The 17041-nt window shown below is 38.2% G+C and overlaps 1 protein-coding gene across 1 annotated transcript in view; it reads right to left on the bottom strand.

Moving 5' to 3' along the window:
• Positions 1-3191: 3191 nt before the first annotated feature.
• The window catches only part of LOC149939325 (ATP-binding cassette sub-family C member 3-like), a 174192-nt gene continuing 160342 nt past the window's right edge, over positions 3192-17041 (bottom strand). The window contains exons 23-27 of the mRNA XM_090179124.1: positions 14321-14422; positions 13940-14086; positions 13074-13399; positions 4867-5061; positions 3192-3377 (exon numbers count right to left, since the gene is read on the bottom strand). Of these exons, the coding sequence (XP_090035250.1) occupies positions 3227-3377; positions 4867-5061; positions 13074-13399; positions 13940-14086; positions 14321-14422 (921 nt within the window). The 3' untranslated portion in view covers positions 3192-3226. The remainder of the gene's footprint in view (positions 3378-4866; positions 5062-13073; positions 13400-13939; positions 14087-14320; positions 14423-17041) is intronic.

Genomic DNA, 17041 nt, shown 5'->3' with positions numbered 1-17041 from the left:
CGCTAGAGGGATGCTCTCAACGGTCCGTGAACGCTTTCTAGTGAACTAAAAGAGCCGCTTTTCACTGTGAGAAAACTAGCCGGTCGCTAGAGGGATGCTCTCAACGGTCCGTGAACGCTTTCTAGTGAACTAAAAGAGCCGCTTTTCACTTGGAGAAAACTAGCCCGTCGCTACGGGGATCTCTCTCAACGGCCCGTGAACGCATTCTCGTGAACTTAAAGAGCCACTTTTCACTGTGAGAAAACTAGCCCGTCGCTATGGGGATCTCTCTCAACGGCCCGTGAACGCATTCTCGTGAACTTAAAGAGCCACTTTTCACTGTGAGAAAACTAGCCCGTCGCTACGGGGATCTTTCTCAACGGTCCGTGAACGCATTCTCGTGAACTTAAAGAGCCGCTTTTCACTTGGAGAAAACTAGCCCGTCGCTACGGGGATCTCTCTCAACGGCCCGTGAACGCATTCTCGTGAACTTAAAGAGCCGCTTTTCACTTGGAGAAAACTAGCCCGTCGCTACGGGGATCTCTCTCAACGGCCCGTGAACGCATTCTCGTGAACTTAAAGAGCCACTTTTCACTGTGAGAAAACTAGCCCGTCGCTACGGGTATCTCTCTCAACGGCCCGTGAACGCATTCTCGTGAACTTAAAGAGCCACTTTTCACTGTGAGAAAACTAGCCCGTCGCTACGGGGATCTCTCTCAACGGCCCGTGAACGCATTCTCATGAACTTAAAGAGCCGCTTTTCACTTGGAGAAAACTAGCCCGTCGCTACGGGGATCTCTCTCAACGGCCCGTGAACGCATTCTCGTGAACTTAAAGAGCCACTTTTCACTGTGAGAAAACTAGCCCGTCGCTACGGGGATCTCTCTCAACGGCCCGTGAACGCATTCTCGTGAACTTAAAGAGCCGCTTTTCACTTGGAGAAAACTAGCCCGTCGCTACGGGGATCTCTCTCAACGGCCCGTGAACGCATTCTCGTGAACTAAAAGAGCCGCTTTTCACTGTGAGAAAACTAGCCCGTCGCTAGAGGGATGCTCTCAACGGTCCGTGAACGCTTTCTAATGAACTAAAAGAGCCGCTTTTCACTGTGAGAAAACTAGCCGGTCGCTAGAGGGATGCTCTCAACGGTCCGTGAACGCTTTCTAGTGAACTAAAAGAGCCGCTTTTCACTGTGAGAAACCTAGCCCGTCGCTACGGGGATCTCTCTCAACGGCCCGTGAACGCATTCTCGTGAACTAAAAGAGCCGCTTTTCACTGTGAGAAAACTAGCCCGTCGCTAGAGGGATGCTCTCAACGGTCCGTGAACGCTTTCTAGTGAACTAAAAGAGCCGCTTTTCACTGTGAGAAAACTAGCCGGTCGCTAGAGGGATGCTCTCAACGGTCCGTGAACGCTTTCTAGTGAACTAAAAGAGCCGCTTTTCACTGTGAGAAACCTAGCCCGTCGCTACGGGGATCTCTCTCAACGGCCCGTGAACGCATTCTCGTGAACTAAAAGAGCCGCTTTTCACTGTGAGAAAACTAGCCCGTCGCTAGAGGGATGCTCTCAACGGTCCGTGAACGCTTTCTAGTGAACTAAAAGAGCCGCTTTTCACTTGGAGAAAACTAGCCGGTCGCTAGAGGGATGCTCTCAACGGTCCGTGAACGCTTTCTAGTGAACTAAAAGAGCCGCTTTTCACTGTGAGAAACCTAGCCCGTCGCTACGGGGATCTCTCTCAACGGCCCGTGAACGCATTCTCGTGAACTAAAAGAGCCGCTTTTCACTGTGAGAAAACTAGCCCGTCGCTAGAGGGATGCTCTCAACGGCCCGTGAACGCTTTCTAATGAACTAAAAGAGCCGCTTTTCACTGTGAGAAACCTAGCCCGTCGCTACGGGGATCTCTCTCAACGGCCCGTGAACGCATTCTCGTGAACTAAAAGAGCCGCTTTTCACTGTGAGAAAACTAGCCCGTCGCTAGAGGGATGCTCTCAACGGTCCGTGAACGCTTTCTAGTGAACTAAAAGAGCCGCTTTTCACTGTGAGAAAACTAGCCGGTCGCTAGAGGGATGCTCTCAACGGTCCGTGAACGCTTTCTAGTGAACTAAAAGAGCCGCTTTTCACTGTGAGAAACCTAGCCCGTCGCTACGGGGATCTCTCTCAACGGCCCGTGAACGCATTCTCGTGAACTTAAAGAGCCGCTTTTCACTGTGAGAAACCTAGCCCGTCGCTACGGGGATCTCTCTCAACGGCCCGTGAACGCATTCTCGTGAACTAAAAGAGCCGCTTTTCACTGTGAGAAAACTAGCCCGTCGCTACGGGGATCTCTCTCAACGGCCCGTGAACGCATTCTCGTGAACTTAAAGAGCCACTTTTCACTGTGAGAAAACTAGCCCGTCGCTAGAGGGATGCTCTCAACGGTCCTTGAACGCATTCTCGTGAACTTAAAGAGCCACTTTTCACTGTGAGAAAACTAGCCCGTCGCTACGGGGATCCCTCTCAATGGTCTGTGAGCGCTTTCTAGTCAACGAACGAAACCGTCGCTAAAGGGATTATCTATCCGCGAAACGTAGCCCCTTTCACGCTGAGAAGACTAGCCCGTGGCTTCGGGCGATCTCTCTCACCGTGACACGAGCTATCAACGACCGAGAAAAATATTCGGCGCTCGGCTAGAACGTGCTCAGTTAGGCTTTCTTTTTGAAAAGATAAGGTGACCGAGGACTACAATCTGCTTGCTCATTCGAAGATACTTTTCCAAAACGAGAGCTTACAATTTTTGTCCTGCTCTGGTTAAAAGGGTTTAAATACGGTGTGAGATCCGGAAATTCCAATAGATAAGAACCCGCGTAAAGGCGTTAAGCGCCATCGATTATAACAAGAGTGTCCACTTATTGTTATTTTTATGGATAATTATCAAGTCCCTAACATAATGAAATTTATTGATCTCCGCCATATTATGATAAGCAATGTTAACATTATTGGTCTGCTATCTTCGAACCCGAAGCTTCGACTGTACTAAAGTTTTTACATTTCGATTAACATTTTAGCACTACCAAAGGCTGTACTCGCTGAAATCGGTGTACAGAATTTAAGGAAGAGGTTAGCCTCTCTGTTTTACCCGCTGTTTTCTGATATCCCTATTATCAGCGTAGAAGTTTAAATGATTTTGAGTTTATTTCACCTATTCGTTAAAATGAAATGGAGTCTCATGTTTTAGCTCTACAATTATATAAATTCATTTTATTTCAAATAAAACTACACGTTATTCAAGTATTTCTCTTCGTTAATCTGATGGCTAATGAGTCCAGCTTCTCTGGCTAGTTCGTGAAAAAGCGAAGACGAATCTTGGATGAGAATTTCTGGTTTGTCAAATTCAGCAACAGACCCTTGATCGAACACGAGAACTCTAAACAGAAAAAAACAAGTTAAGTTAGAAGAAATATACTATTCTCCACCAGACTTCCCCCTTTTCGGCTTTCCGTTGCTATGCAACGCGTTTTGAAATTTTTAATGTTTAGGCATAGTTTATCTTTTAGATATAACAGTCGCCAGTCAGTTTTCCCGCACGGTACTGATGAGTTCCAAATAGAACGAAACCGATCTACCGTTGGAATTTCTGGCTATTTTAATTAGTGCTTATGTAATTTATTACTCAAAGATCTATTTGATCCGAGATTCACGTCCTTTTGTTTGCTCGATGACCTATTGGTACGAGTTATTAGTAAGTTTTATAATTTCTTCAAATTTGTTTAGGGTTTAGCTATATTATCCCTTTTAACTATGGACTAATCTACTTTTTCGCGTATTTTATCACGAAGAACCAAAACAATCGACAATATTTATTTGAGGAGCAGCACGTAGATGACATTTCCAGTTAAACATAAAATTAAAATTTTATTTGCCCTTCAATATTAAAATTTTATTGAAACATTTATTTATTCTATATAAAGTTTCCAGTTTGTGGTTTTTTCTCAATACCACTTTTATTTTATAAACATGGAAAGTGAGAATTGTTTTTATTTCAATACTTCAAAATTTTTGAGGTATGTAATAACATTTACTAAAGTATTTGTTAAACACACCACTTTGAACCTTATTCTAAAATCTGAAACTTTTAAAGCTAAAATTTAGGTTAAAGGTTTTAAATCGATGTGTAAATTGGCAATTGATTATTTCAATTAAGGTCATCTAAACCCTAGAATAAAGTGGAAGAACAAGGCATGGGCAAAACCACGCGCAGCTTTATAGTTGTCTTAACGTTTCTAACATTCTTTCATCTGATTACATATACAGGGTGGCTTAGCTATTTGTTTCCAATAACTTCTATGGGATAGTATTATTCGACTGAAAATAGTTTTTCCCTACTATCTGGTTATGGTATTAAAATGAAATGTTATATGAAGGGGTAGTCCATACATCAATTATTTTGTAACTTCGAAACGGTGGCCTAAATAGAAAAAAATGATCATATTCGTCGTAAAATAATCTGTTATTTCAAGGCACAATCTTAGCTATTGCCTGAAAAAATTCATCTACTCGACTTTACAAAAAAAATGTTCCCTTAAGAAAAATAACAATTTTTGGTTTGCGGGAGAAATAAGCAAATAAAATTAAAGAAATATCTTTGAATTGATCTTTCTGTTGGTGAATTTTCGAAGAGGCCTACAAAGGTCAAAGCTAAACCCCTTATTCCTCCCGCAAACCAGTAATTTTTATCTTTCTTCATTTAACATTTCATTTTAATACCTTAACCAGATAGTAGGGAAAACTATTTTCAGTGGAACAATACTCTCCCATAGAAGGTATTGGCCACAAATACCTAAGCCATCCTGTATAATTAAATACTAATATTTCCTTGCCTAAGATTTCAACCCTTTCGCGAGGACCTGTTTTACCTGTCGTAATCCATAATGGTGTTAATTCGGTGAGCAATTGTCAAGATGGTACAAGAAGCGAATTCTCTCCTGATGGTAGTCTGAATAAGTTCGTCAGTTTCCAAATCCACAGAAGCTGTCGCTTCGTCCAGAACTAAGATTTTCGCTTTCCTCAGCAGAGCCCTGGCCAAGCAAACCAATTGACGCTGACCAACACTAAAATCAATAGAAACAATCATCCAAAGGGTCAATTGTTAAACTACCCTAGATGGTGTAAGAGGTAGCGTTGTGAAAACAGTTGGTAAAAAGCCAGCTCACACGAAAGTGTGGATAAAAGAACATAACTATAATTATGAAATACAATCAAACTAATTCTAATGGAGATACTAATTTGTGTCATGGTGAATTGACAGCTTATTTATAAACAATAATAGAGTTAATTTCGAATACAAAACTAATTCTGCCAAACCTACAACGTGTTTAGCGTTTGGAATATTTTATACATAAAACGTGATAAGCCTTTCTTCTCCATAGTTAATTTTAACTTCATTTACTATTTAAAATATTTAAGTCAATTTTAAGTTTGAAATAATCAAAATTATTTGCCTAACCAAACATTTTCTTACTCAATTAATATCTTCGTATAAAATTCAAAGCGAATTTAGGATTTAAAATAAATACCGTTTCTCAAATATATTTCATTTTTTACCTCTCCGAGGGGAATTTGTACCCAAGGAGGGGTTATACAACCACCGTGTCTGTCTGTGGGTCTGTCTGTCTGTCTGTTAGGCCTGCGAACGCGTTCGTATTTTCGGGGCAAAGGGTAATCGCTGCGTACGCAGTTTCTTAGAATTAGGGAAAAGGTTTTTCCAAAAGGGCCCGTTTTTTGTTGTCATTGGGTGTATTATAAATATTTTTCAAGTTGCGTTAGTACCGGGCGGGATTCGAACCCGAGCCCTCCTGCACGTCAGGTGAGCTTTCTATAGTCCAGAAAAAATAAAATAAAAAACCGTGAACCTTGAATAAATTAGGAGGCAGCTGAATTTTGGTAGGCTGGTAGTATATGATTAGTTAAGGAAATCTTGAAAAGTCCCCATGATTCCGAGCGCCGCTCCCCCTTTTAGGCCCCCTCAAGTTGGGAAATCATCGTTTTTACCTCTCCGAGGGGACGGATACATTGGTGGTTTGGTTGGTGTTTTTTCGCTCACCGTCGTGACGGCTTGGTGAAATACGTTTTTGTAATGTTTATGCGTAGGTTGTGAATGTTGAGTTCGTGTAATGACGGTTGTGAATGTTGAGTTTGTTGTGGTTGTGCATGTTGAGTTCGTGTTATGATGATTGTGGATGTTGAGTCTGTTGTGTTTGTATGGGCGTTTTCTCTCCAACTTCTTCTAACTGACTTTGGGACGGACCGAGTGCTGAATGTAATGCTACCTCTCAACGTCCAATGGCAGGGTTTCCACCAATTGTTCACAGTATTCGTCTTAGAATCAATTTGCGAATTACTGGCGCCGGCCGGGAATCGAACCCGGGTCTGCCTCGTCCAAGAGATTTACTCTAACCACTCAGCCACCAACGCTTGTTAAGTTACGGTATTTTCTAAAAAACAGCTTTGGCGAATGTCATTTACAAAGTTATAACGTTAGGTACTATAATTTATTCTACATCATTTTAAATATTTATAAATTATATTAATCTTATATTTAATGAAATATTTATAAATTACATTAAGCTTATATTTAATTAAATATTTATAAATTATATTAATCTTATATTTAATTAAATATCTGAGCATTTTAATTTATTTGACCGTGTTCAGGAATTGAACTCGGGTCGCATAGTTACAATGCAGATATTTTACCGCCGAGCCATTGACTTCCTTTAAGAATATAAAAAGTAAAGAAACCATATGATAAGGCGGGTTTTTTACCTTTTAATAACGCTTAGAAAAAGGATAATTATTCAAAGCTTCCGCGGAAACTATATCAAAGTAATAATATAGCGCCACCGTGTGGAGAATTATCAATCAAACCGGGTAAAAAATATAACCTCTTCAATTTTTCGAACTTTAGTCAAATCTCGACGGGTTAAAAAACACAAAATAAACGTATATAAGGCCGTTGCGGTCAATTTAGAAGATTTAGTCTTTCAAAGTTCTTGGCTGTCAGACGAACTACTACAGGACGGGGTCCTGGTGTCGGTCAAAAGTTATGAGGTAACTTTGCGGTTTTAATTAGTATGTTCGGTCTTCGGTCAAGGAAAGAGTTAAATTGTGTTTCACGTTTGGAACGTGAGCGAATGGACTTAAGTGTATGAACAGTGCGTGTTTAAGACTGAAAGTGTTAAAGTAATTGTGAACTAACTCAAATCAGCTGTAAGATAAAATTGATTGTTATTATTTTTTGTATTGGAATAACCTAATTATACCCTAGAAATTATCAACTCAACCTGTGAGGCTTATTAAGTAGATTGGAAGTAATTAGTAGCTCTCAGCTATCAGCTGTTAATTAAGACAGAGTTTATAGTTAGGTACTTTGAATTTAGTTAAAATTACTCAGTATAATTTATGATATTTACTTAAGTGTGTGTTTTGGTTTTTTTTTTCAATCACGATGAACTAAGACAAATCTAGTCTTAGACACTTGAGGGGGATTCTTTAATATCTGGGACAACAATAGTAGAACTGATGAAGACGAGGTTTTATTGTTTAATCTATACTAAGTAAAAAAGAATATTGATACATTTTGATATTCCGTAGGGTATACGAAGATACAATTATTATTTGTAGAAGAAACTAATGAGTTTTGTCAATATTCATATTATTAATATCTCAATATTATTGGTTTTTGGCGTTTTGAGCACGTATAGCACGTGATGCACGTGCAATTTTTTGACCATTTTTTAGATTGTAGGCCAAAGTAGACGAATATTGGGAGATACCGTAGGCCTCGTAGGGTTTTGGCCTAAAAAATTGAATTCGACTACGGTGCTTTATCGATCTGTGGCTGGTTGTGCGAAAAGTATAATATCTGCTAAGTTGCAGATCTTGCTTATTCGAATTGCTGATAACAAACAGAGGTGGTTTTCTAGTTTATTTTCGGGTAAGTCTTTAGCTTCTTTTCGGGTAAGTCTTTAGCTTCTTTTCGGGTAAGTCTTTAGCTTCTTTTCGGGTAAGTCTTTAGCTTCTTTTCGGGTAAGTCTTTAGCTTCTTTTCGGGTAAGTCTTCAGTTGCTTTTAGGGTAAATCTTAAGCTTATTTTCGGGTAGGTCACTAGCGTTTTTAAAACTGGAATATTGCGGCCTATAAAAGCCTTAGCGTTAAAAGTGTATTTTAAAAAATTAAGTCACTTAAAATCTAAGATAAAACGGTAATAATAAATATAATCCAAACAAACGTGAGAGCAAGAAAATGTTTAAAATAAATATTGTATTTTTCTACAAAAATTAAAAAAATTGCAAACTAAAACATCGTTGTTATTAAGGAAAACCTTATATAATACAGATTTTTAACCTAACCTAACGGTGCCTACGCGCCTTCGGCGCGCGTATGTAACCTAACCTAACCGCAAAAGGACTCCGATGGCTCCACCGACAACATTTACCCTGTTTTGATTTCTTACTCCCTTTTGTTGCAAATTGGCCTTTGTGGCTCCGCCGACAACGTAAAATCGTTTATTCAAGTGTCCCCCCACCCATAAAATCCCCTAATTCACCCAGTCCCGTATACTTGGATAGCCTATATGGTGCGAAATTGTACGATTAATTCTGTTGGCTATCAGTAATACGAATAAGCAAGTTCTGCAACTTAGCAGATACAATACTTTTCGCTTAGCCGAACACCCCACAAGGTGCTCGAGAGCGTAACAAAAACAACAATACTCTTAGCAATAAAGCCGAGAGAAGCTACGAGTTTTTTATATATAACACACAACCAGCCACAGATTGATAAAGCACCGTAGTCGAATTCAATTTTTAGGCCAAAACCCTACGAGGCCTACGGTATCTCCCAATATTCGTCTACTTTGGCCTACAATCTAAAAAATGGTCAAAATATTGCCCGTGCATCACGTGCTCTACGTGCTCAAAACGCCAAAAACCAATAATATTGAGGTAGTAATAATATGAATATTGACAAAACTCATTAGTTTCTTCTACAAATAATAATTGTATCTTCGTATACCCTACGGAATATCAAAATGTATCAATATTCTTTTTTACTTAGTATAGATTAAACAATAAAACCTCGTCTTCATCAGTTCTACTATTGTTGTCCCAGATATTAAAGAATAGCCCACTTGAGTACCAGTTCTGTACAATTACGTAGAAGGGATATATATTGTTGGGCTATTGATGAAAGTTAAATCAAGAACGTTCCATAGACTGTTCTGAATAAAAATAAACATTTAGAATATTGTATAATTCTGGTTGCAATTTTATTTTCTAATCACTCACCCACAACATAAAAGTTCTGGCAATCCCAAATCAAATAAATTTTCAATTAAACGGCGACGGGAAATTATTCTCGTAAATTTATCGCGCGGCCTTAGGGAATATTCTTTTAACAAAATTTCGATAACTATCGTTTAATTAAAATCGGCCCGATTCCGTTAAAATTATAAACTAAAAAGCGAACGGTCGTTATAATAACCTCTGTAGATATTTTTTCATTAAAATTAGCTTTGTATTATATTCAACTGATAAACTTGTACTGTAAAAAGGGTTTAATTCTATTGTGCATTGTTATAGTACGTCTAACTCACTGCTGTAACTACTTATCTTATGATATTCTGAATAAATTAAAATTGGTCGTTTCGTCTCAATTATTATAATTAAAATTCTATACCGGGCGGGATAGAACTGGAATAACATTTTTAACAAATAACTCTAAATTGCGGAGATATATCTTTAAGGGTTATATCGATAAATTAATACCACTAGGGACAATTCTTCCGAGAAGAGGTATATTTTGGCTTGCCAACTTGTTGATGTATACACTTATTTCGGAACGGCACTAGATAGAGAGATAAATGAGCATTCGTTTTAAAGGTCATAGCCAATGCTACCATTTATTAATTCATGAAAAAACTATCTCTAACGGTTTGGCTGGAAACCATACAGAGCCAATTACTCAAAATGTGTTTTATTTAAGAATTTGAAATTTTTAGGTTGCATAGAGCGTGCAGGAGGACAAATGACAATGAAAATTTCAATGACCTTGAACCAGGTCTTCAAGGTCACTTAAAATGTATCTCGAGAACCATTAGGATTAGAAGAATGGTTCTAATTAGAAATGCGTTCCACGTCTTATTTTAAGTCTAAACAGCTTTGACCCGATCTGATTTGAACACGGTGAAGCCGAGAAATGTTAGACCAAAAAACAATGGGTCCTGTGTGGTATTCTAATCAAGATATGGCATTTAAGGGCTTATAAATCTAAAACTACCAGATCTAAGGGATGAAAGTTATCGTTACACACTAAACCGAGTGGAGGAGTTTAAAATTTTATAATTAGGATTACCTTGAAACATTATTTCCAGGTCATTATGATTAGAAGAATAGTTCCAATTAGATAAATGCGCGTCAGTGGCGGATTAACTACCACTCGGGACCCTAGGCTTAGCTTTATTTGCCCCCCCCCCCCTTGACCCTGGGAAACTTGTCGCGGTGGGGTCGATTTATCCTCCGGGCCACTGGATAATCCGCCACTGATGCGCGCTAATGTCAAAAAACCTTTTACCCGGGTAAATAAAACTCCAAAATAAGCGTCAATTGATTAAAGATGTACTGAGTATTTTTATTAAGTTTTAAACACAAGATAAACTAAATTTCAATAAATAAGCCACTAATAAACGTAAGAATAATTTACAAATAATTTTGGTTAATAAATAAAGATTAACTTTCAATTAATAATGAAGTGTTCAAAAATACCTCTCATTGGCTACTACGCATGCTTGAGCTCGTGTGACAACCGAGTTCATCGTATTCTCTAGAATTTCTTCGGTGACATCGCCATATTCTTGACCAGTTCTTTCACGAAGAGTTTCATCGTTTATGGAGTTAAATAAACTTTTTCTTAAAAAAAATCCAATGGTGTTCTGGAGAACAAGGCGGCCATTTAAGTGGTCCGTTATTGCCGATCCATTTATTGCGAATATTCAAATCAAGGTATTCTTTCGATATTCGATTTCTATGTCATCCGGCGCCGTTATATTGATACCTGACTATAGGATATTCTCGTTTTTTAAGTTCTCTAAAATTCCACTACCTCATTTTGCAATAAAGGTAGGTAGATCACTCCATTCATTCTTAAAATGAAAACTGGACCAGCCACTCGGTGGTTTAATATTCCAGCCTATGCGTTTAGGCTAAAGGTCTCCGGGTGTGAGGTCGGCATTTTGAAGCGGGGGTTCTGGCTATCCCAATAATGCGTGTTGTGGACGTTGACTATTCCATGCCGAGAAAAAATGGTCTCATCTGACAAAAGAATGTCCCCATGAAACTGACTCTCTACTGTTATTTGATCTAGCAACCAGTTACTGTGATACAAACGGGCGTTTTTCATCGGCGGCCTTAAGTCATTGATGAAGAGGGACGTGGTAGGCGTGCGCGAGGTTTCTCTTGATAATTTCCGTAACGTAAACATTCGAAAATCCCAATCCGGCCTGAGCTTCTCTGGTACTACGTCAGTGATATGCATTAAAATACTCTAAGACATCGACGATTAGCATTGTAAGTTGCCTGCTTGGTTTTGTGGTCCTACGTTACCTTTGACATTTCCTGGTAACTCAAAACCCCTCCCAATTCGTAAAATACTTGTGTGAGATCAATTAACGCATATTTTGGAGTTTTATTTACCCCGGGTAAAAGGTAGTTTAACTGAAAAGCCTTGGCGCGCATTTATCTAATTGGAACCATTCTTCTAATCATAATGGTTCTCGAGATAAAATTGGATTGACCTTGAACTAATGTTTCAAGGTAATCCTAATTTGAAAATTTCAAACTCCTCCACTCGGTTTAGTGTGTAACGCATAACTTTCATTCCTTAGATCTGGTAGTTTTCAATTTATAAGCCCTTGATTAGAATACCACCCACGACCCATTGTTTTTTGGTCTAACATTTCTCGGCTTCTCCTTGTTCAAATCAGATCGGGTCAAAGCTGTTTAGACTTAAAATAAGACGTGGAACGCATTTCTAATTAGAACCATTCTTTTAATCCTAATGGTTCTCGAGAAAAAATTTTGAGTGACCTTGAAGACCTGGTTCAAGGTCATTGAAATTTTCATTGTCATTTGTCCTCCTGCACGCTCTATGCAACCTAAAAATTTCAAATTCTTACATAAAACTAATTTTGAGTAATTGGCTCTGTATGGTTTTCTAGTTAACACCCTGTATATTAATTTTTCCAGCCAAACCGTTAGAGATACAGTTTTTTTATGAAGTAAAAAATGGTAGCATTGGCTATGACCTTTAAAACGAATGCTCATTTATCTCTCTATCTAGTGCCGTTCCGAAATTAGTGTATACATCAAAAACGATGATTTCCCAACTTGAGGGGAGCGTAAAAGGGGGAGCGGCGCTCGGAATCATGGGGACTTCTCAGGTTTTGCTAAACTAGTCATATACTACCAGCCTACCAAAATTCAGCTGCCTTCTAATTTATTCAAGGTTCAATCCTATTTTCCCTGGACTACTACCACAGAACCAGGGAAACATTGTACACCTCACTGAAAATTAGAAACTCTTCCGATGAGAGGTATATTTTGGCTTGCCAACTTGTTTTAATTCAATCTCAATTTTTATAGTTTCTTAGAAATTTTTAAGTTCAATTACATTTTAAAATTAAATCTAGTTTGGAAAAAAAGTGGCTGTGCAAAATATTTTTCTCGAAAAAGAAAAGGATAATATTGGAAACAAAACATTTAAAATAAATTCCAGACAGAAAAAAAAACAAACCCTTTTACAGTGTCATATCCTTAACTTGGGGTTATGGCTCACAGAGCCTAATTTCACAAATTATTTATATCCCATAAAAAGAAATACTAATATAATCTTCGGTGTTTTAGAAATAGTGTTAATTTTGTTAACTTCGAAAAAACATTTGCTCTCAATTGTATCAAAAATAAATCGCTAATTTTAAAATAATTTTAAGATCCCTGAGAAATCATAGAAACCAAATTCTAATGTAAAAACACCTGAATATGATTAGCAATTTTCATCTCTACACAAACCTCAAATTTTTTCCGCCTTCCTCAATATGTTGGAGCAATCCTTTGTCGAAATCTTTGACAAAGTACTTCAAGTGGGATTGTTCCAAGGCTTTCCAAACTTCTCCGTCGCTGTGTTTCTCGAAGGGGTCCAGGTTCAAACGCAGAGTGCCGCAGAAGAGAACCGGGTCCTGAGGGATGATGCCGATCCGGGAGCGAAGGTCGTGAAGGCCCAGCTCCAGGACATTCCTGTCGTCGATGAGAATCTCTCCGCTCACGGGCTCAATCATGCGGAACAAGGCTAAAGCCAGGGAAGATTTGCCAGCGCCAGTTCTTCCAACTACTCCAACCTAGTACGTAACAATGTGTGTTACTTCATTAAAACGATAAACTTATTTAAACTATGACTTTATCAACTAAGGATACTAAAGGAAAAGATGTGTTTAGATATTCCTTTTTTATGTATTCTTTAAAAATTAATTTAATAGACTACTATATTATATATCGTACGAAATATTTTTTTAATATTGTTATCCAACTAACGATGACAACATTTTATTCTTGAAGTGGTAATAACGGTTTTAATAAATCTCGCTGTAAATCTAAATATATGCATAACCCGGCTCTCTGTAAACTGCACTCCTTTTCAAAACTTTATTAAGTGCACTTAAAAATATTTTGGGATTTGACACTTTAACGAATGGTATTTGAATTAGTGCATCTATGATACGGGATAAGCCTTTCCAAAAAACCGTTAATATTTCAAACTTGTAAATATTATTTTGCCAAGTTTGAGACAGTCTCTAAGTGAAAGGTTTTCACCCAAGAATGAGAAGAAACTCTGTAAACAATTAAGCATAATATCAATAAAATTATAAATATTTTATAACCTTTTCCCTTGGATTTATAACGAACGATACGTTCTTTAAAACCAAATCCAGCTCCTTTCTATAGCTAGTAGAGTAGTTCCAAAAAACGATTTTCCCGTTTTGCGGCCAAGATTCATCTAAAAGATATTCCGGCCTATCCCACTCTGCCTGCACATGAAAAACTTTAATTGTCTACTACATCAATTTTTTTTATTTTGTCATAGCTACAAAAATCTAGTAGATGGAGCAGAACCTGGTATCAACGGGAGCTTCACTATCGGTGTTCATGGCCTTAGTTCAAAAGTGCCAGTACATGATAGGATTATGCAAGGCACCCGAGGCCAGGTTCTCCTAGATCCTTCCCACGAAAAAAATAGATTAAGTGTTGATATTTTGTTTTACTTCTGGTTTTAATTGGGAATATTCAAATATTCTTTCAAGTGAAACAAATGAAGAATCCAATACAGGCACACTGATAAGTACATAAGGAATAGAGAACACCATCTAAAAGAAAACAATATACACTAAGTATGGAACAAAACACAAATATAATTATCCGAAAATTTTTATGGTAATGAATAAAATCAATATTAAATGATATTATAGGATCAACGTATCTACAATATTAATCTGAAAACAACTATGTTAATTTTTGTTTGCAAAATTTCGTTCTGACGAGATTAAGACAACAGTCCTTAAACATAAAAGTTGCCGTTGACCAATAAAAATTTAAGCAGGGTTAAAAATTAATCAAGAAAAAATTAGATCCATGCAACAATTAATTTTGAGTTTTTATTATCCATCATGAAAATCACTTACTTTTGAATCATGGGCCACAAATCGGACCCCTTAAAGGGTAATCTTTAGAGTTTTCCTAAAAGTGGTGATTGTTTAGAAATCCTAATTCCTAAACTGATCATATTTCGGTTGAATAAATTGCTTTAGTACGGATGTATTTATTCTCATTAATGTGTGTTTTTGGAGAAAATATCCATGTTATAACAAGTTCGCCCAGAAGGCGATAATATTATTTCATTGTTCGGCTCTCAATCGAACCGTTATATATCAATCAGAGATCGGCATTATAATATACAAAAGAGAGCCCCCGCCTAACCCAGGGCATTGGCGATCTTTGAAGCCCAGAGCCCCCGACCTGTGATATCAAGTTTAACAGTGTTAAAGTGGTTTCTTTAAAATTTAACTTTACAACACTCGATAGTACAAACGTTTTTACTAAAGAGTGTTTTTAAATTAAATCCCGCGACCTTCTGAATGCCAGAAGCCCACGCTATGTAATCCCCACGCCCAAGCCGTGAAGAAATATTTCGTATGCTTTTGGCATACGATGATTTTATTAAATTAAAAGTTGGTTTTGATCAATAAAATAATGTAAACATAATTTTGGTACTTAATTGGCATCTAAATTTCGATAGAGAGTATGTTATTTAACCATTTGATTATGTCTTAAAGGAGAGAAGGGGGAGGGGAATGGCGAAGTCTAAGGCCTGCTCTTGTATCGAGTATAAATCCTCCTAGATCGCGTTGAAAGAGGTTCCGAAATGACTGACAAATTAAATTAGTTAAGCCTAAAGAAGAGAACCAACGAAACTTTCGTCTATAGTGTGAATGATACTTTACTAGAAAAAATTAAGAATTGGAACTATCAAACAGGTCATATTGTATAGAATCACAGTAAGACTCATAACACAAAGAATACTTCAGAGCTTGAATTTGAACTAACGAATTTCCAAAAGGGATGATGTGCGTTACAAAAATCTAAGACAAGCTTCGGCAAAAGGGATGATGTTTTTTATAAAAATCTAAGACAAAATTTTTGTATTTAATTTAACCTACGTATATATTTTTCTATTTAACTCTTTTTAATTTAACCTATGTTATGAAATAAACTAGAGCTTCAATGTTAAAGCATTTTATCATTAGAAATTTGGCAAATATACCTAAAAAGATCATCAAAGTTTCTTTCATCATTAGAAATGTGGCTTATCATTATCTGGCGAATATACCTAAAAAGATCATTATTTTGGTTCCACTAATTATAAAAACAAGGTTATTAAGGAATCTGTAAAAACAAAAGTCAGGCTGGCCACGGGTTAAAGTTTTCAAATTTTGGTTCCACTAATTATAAAAAACAAGGTGATTAAGGAATCTGTAAAAATATTTGTTACTTCAGGTCATACCTTGTAAGCATCGCCTATTACTCCGACAAGTGTTACACTTATTTGTTACGTCAGGTCTTACGTTGTAAGCATCGCCTATTACTCCGATAATTTTACATTTATTTGTTACTTCAGGTCATATGTTGTAAGCATCGCCTATTAGTCCGATAATTTTACACTTATTTGTTACTTCAGGTCTTACGTTGTATAAGCATCGCGTATTACTCCGATAAGTTCACACTTATTTGTTACTTTCGGTCATATAAGAATGGCCTTTTGGTTAGTCAGTAAGGAAGGCCTATCATCATAGTGCCGTACGCCAGCGTCCACCTAGCCCGGACAGGTGACAAACCCAGCATGGGTAGCAGAACCCTACTACTGTTAGTCGCACCTTTGACGCAAGCCACTCAACCCAGCAGAAGGTGCAGCAATGGGTGGACCAATCCCCACTTCGCACACAGCAGTGGGATTTAGAATGGATGCTATAGCAACTCCAGTCGACACCCTACCTACGTAGGTAAGGAGCCAAACCCTTAGGAGAGAGCTCCTAAAGGGGAACGACGAGCACACAGCAGTCCAAGTAACCTGGCACAGCTGGCACCGGAGATCCCGGTGTGAGTCCAAAAGGCCGGGAAACAGGACCGCCGTACCCGCATATGGAGGCCCGCCGCCCCCCAGCAGGCTACTCAATCCGCCGAGGCGACCAGTTTGCCTGGACCCTCTCCGTTAGCCTGAGCCGAAGTTCAGTATCCAGCCCAAACCTGACCGAAGTCGGAGGTGGAGATAGGACCATTTGATCAGAGCTAACATCTCCCAGTGCGCCACCGCCCTTATGGGTTACAAGAGCCGGACCCCGACTCCCCGGTAAACCCACCAGTTATTGCACACTCTAACCCATTTAGGGCCTTTCGCTTCGTTACTGAGGTTGTTCGACTATCTATTTTGC

Source organism: Leiobunum rupestre, chromosome 6 (genome assembly GCF_980474605.1).
Source record: "Leiobunum rupestre chromosome 6, qqLeiRupe1.1.hap1, whole genome shotgun sequence".
NCBI classification, from domain to species: domain Eukaryota; kingdom Metazoa; phylum Arthropoda; class Arachnida; order Opiliones; family Sclerosomatidae; genus Leiobunum; species Leiobunum rupestre.
This window is presented reverse-complemented; position numbering and strand designations above follow the sequence as displayed.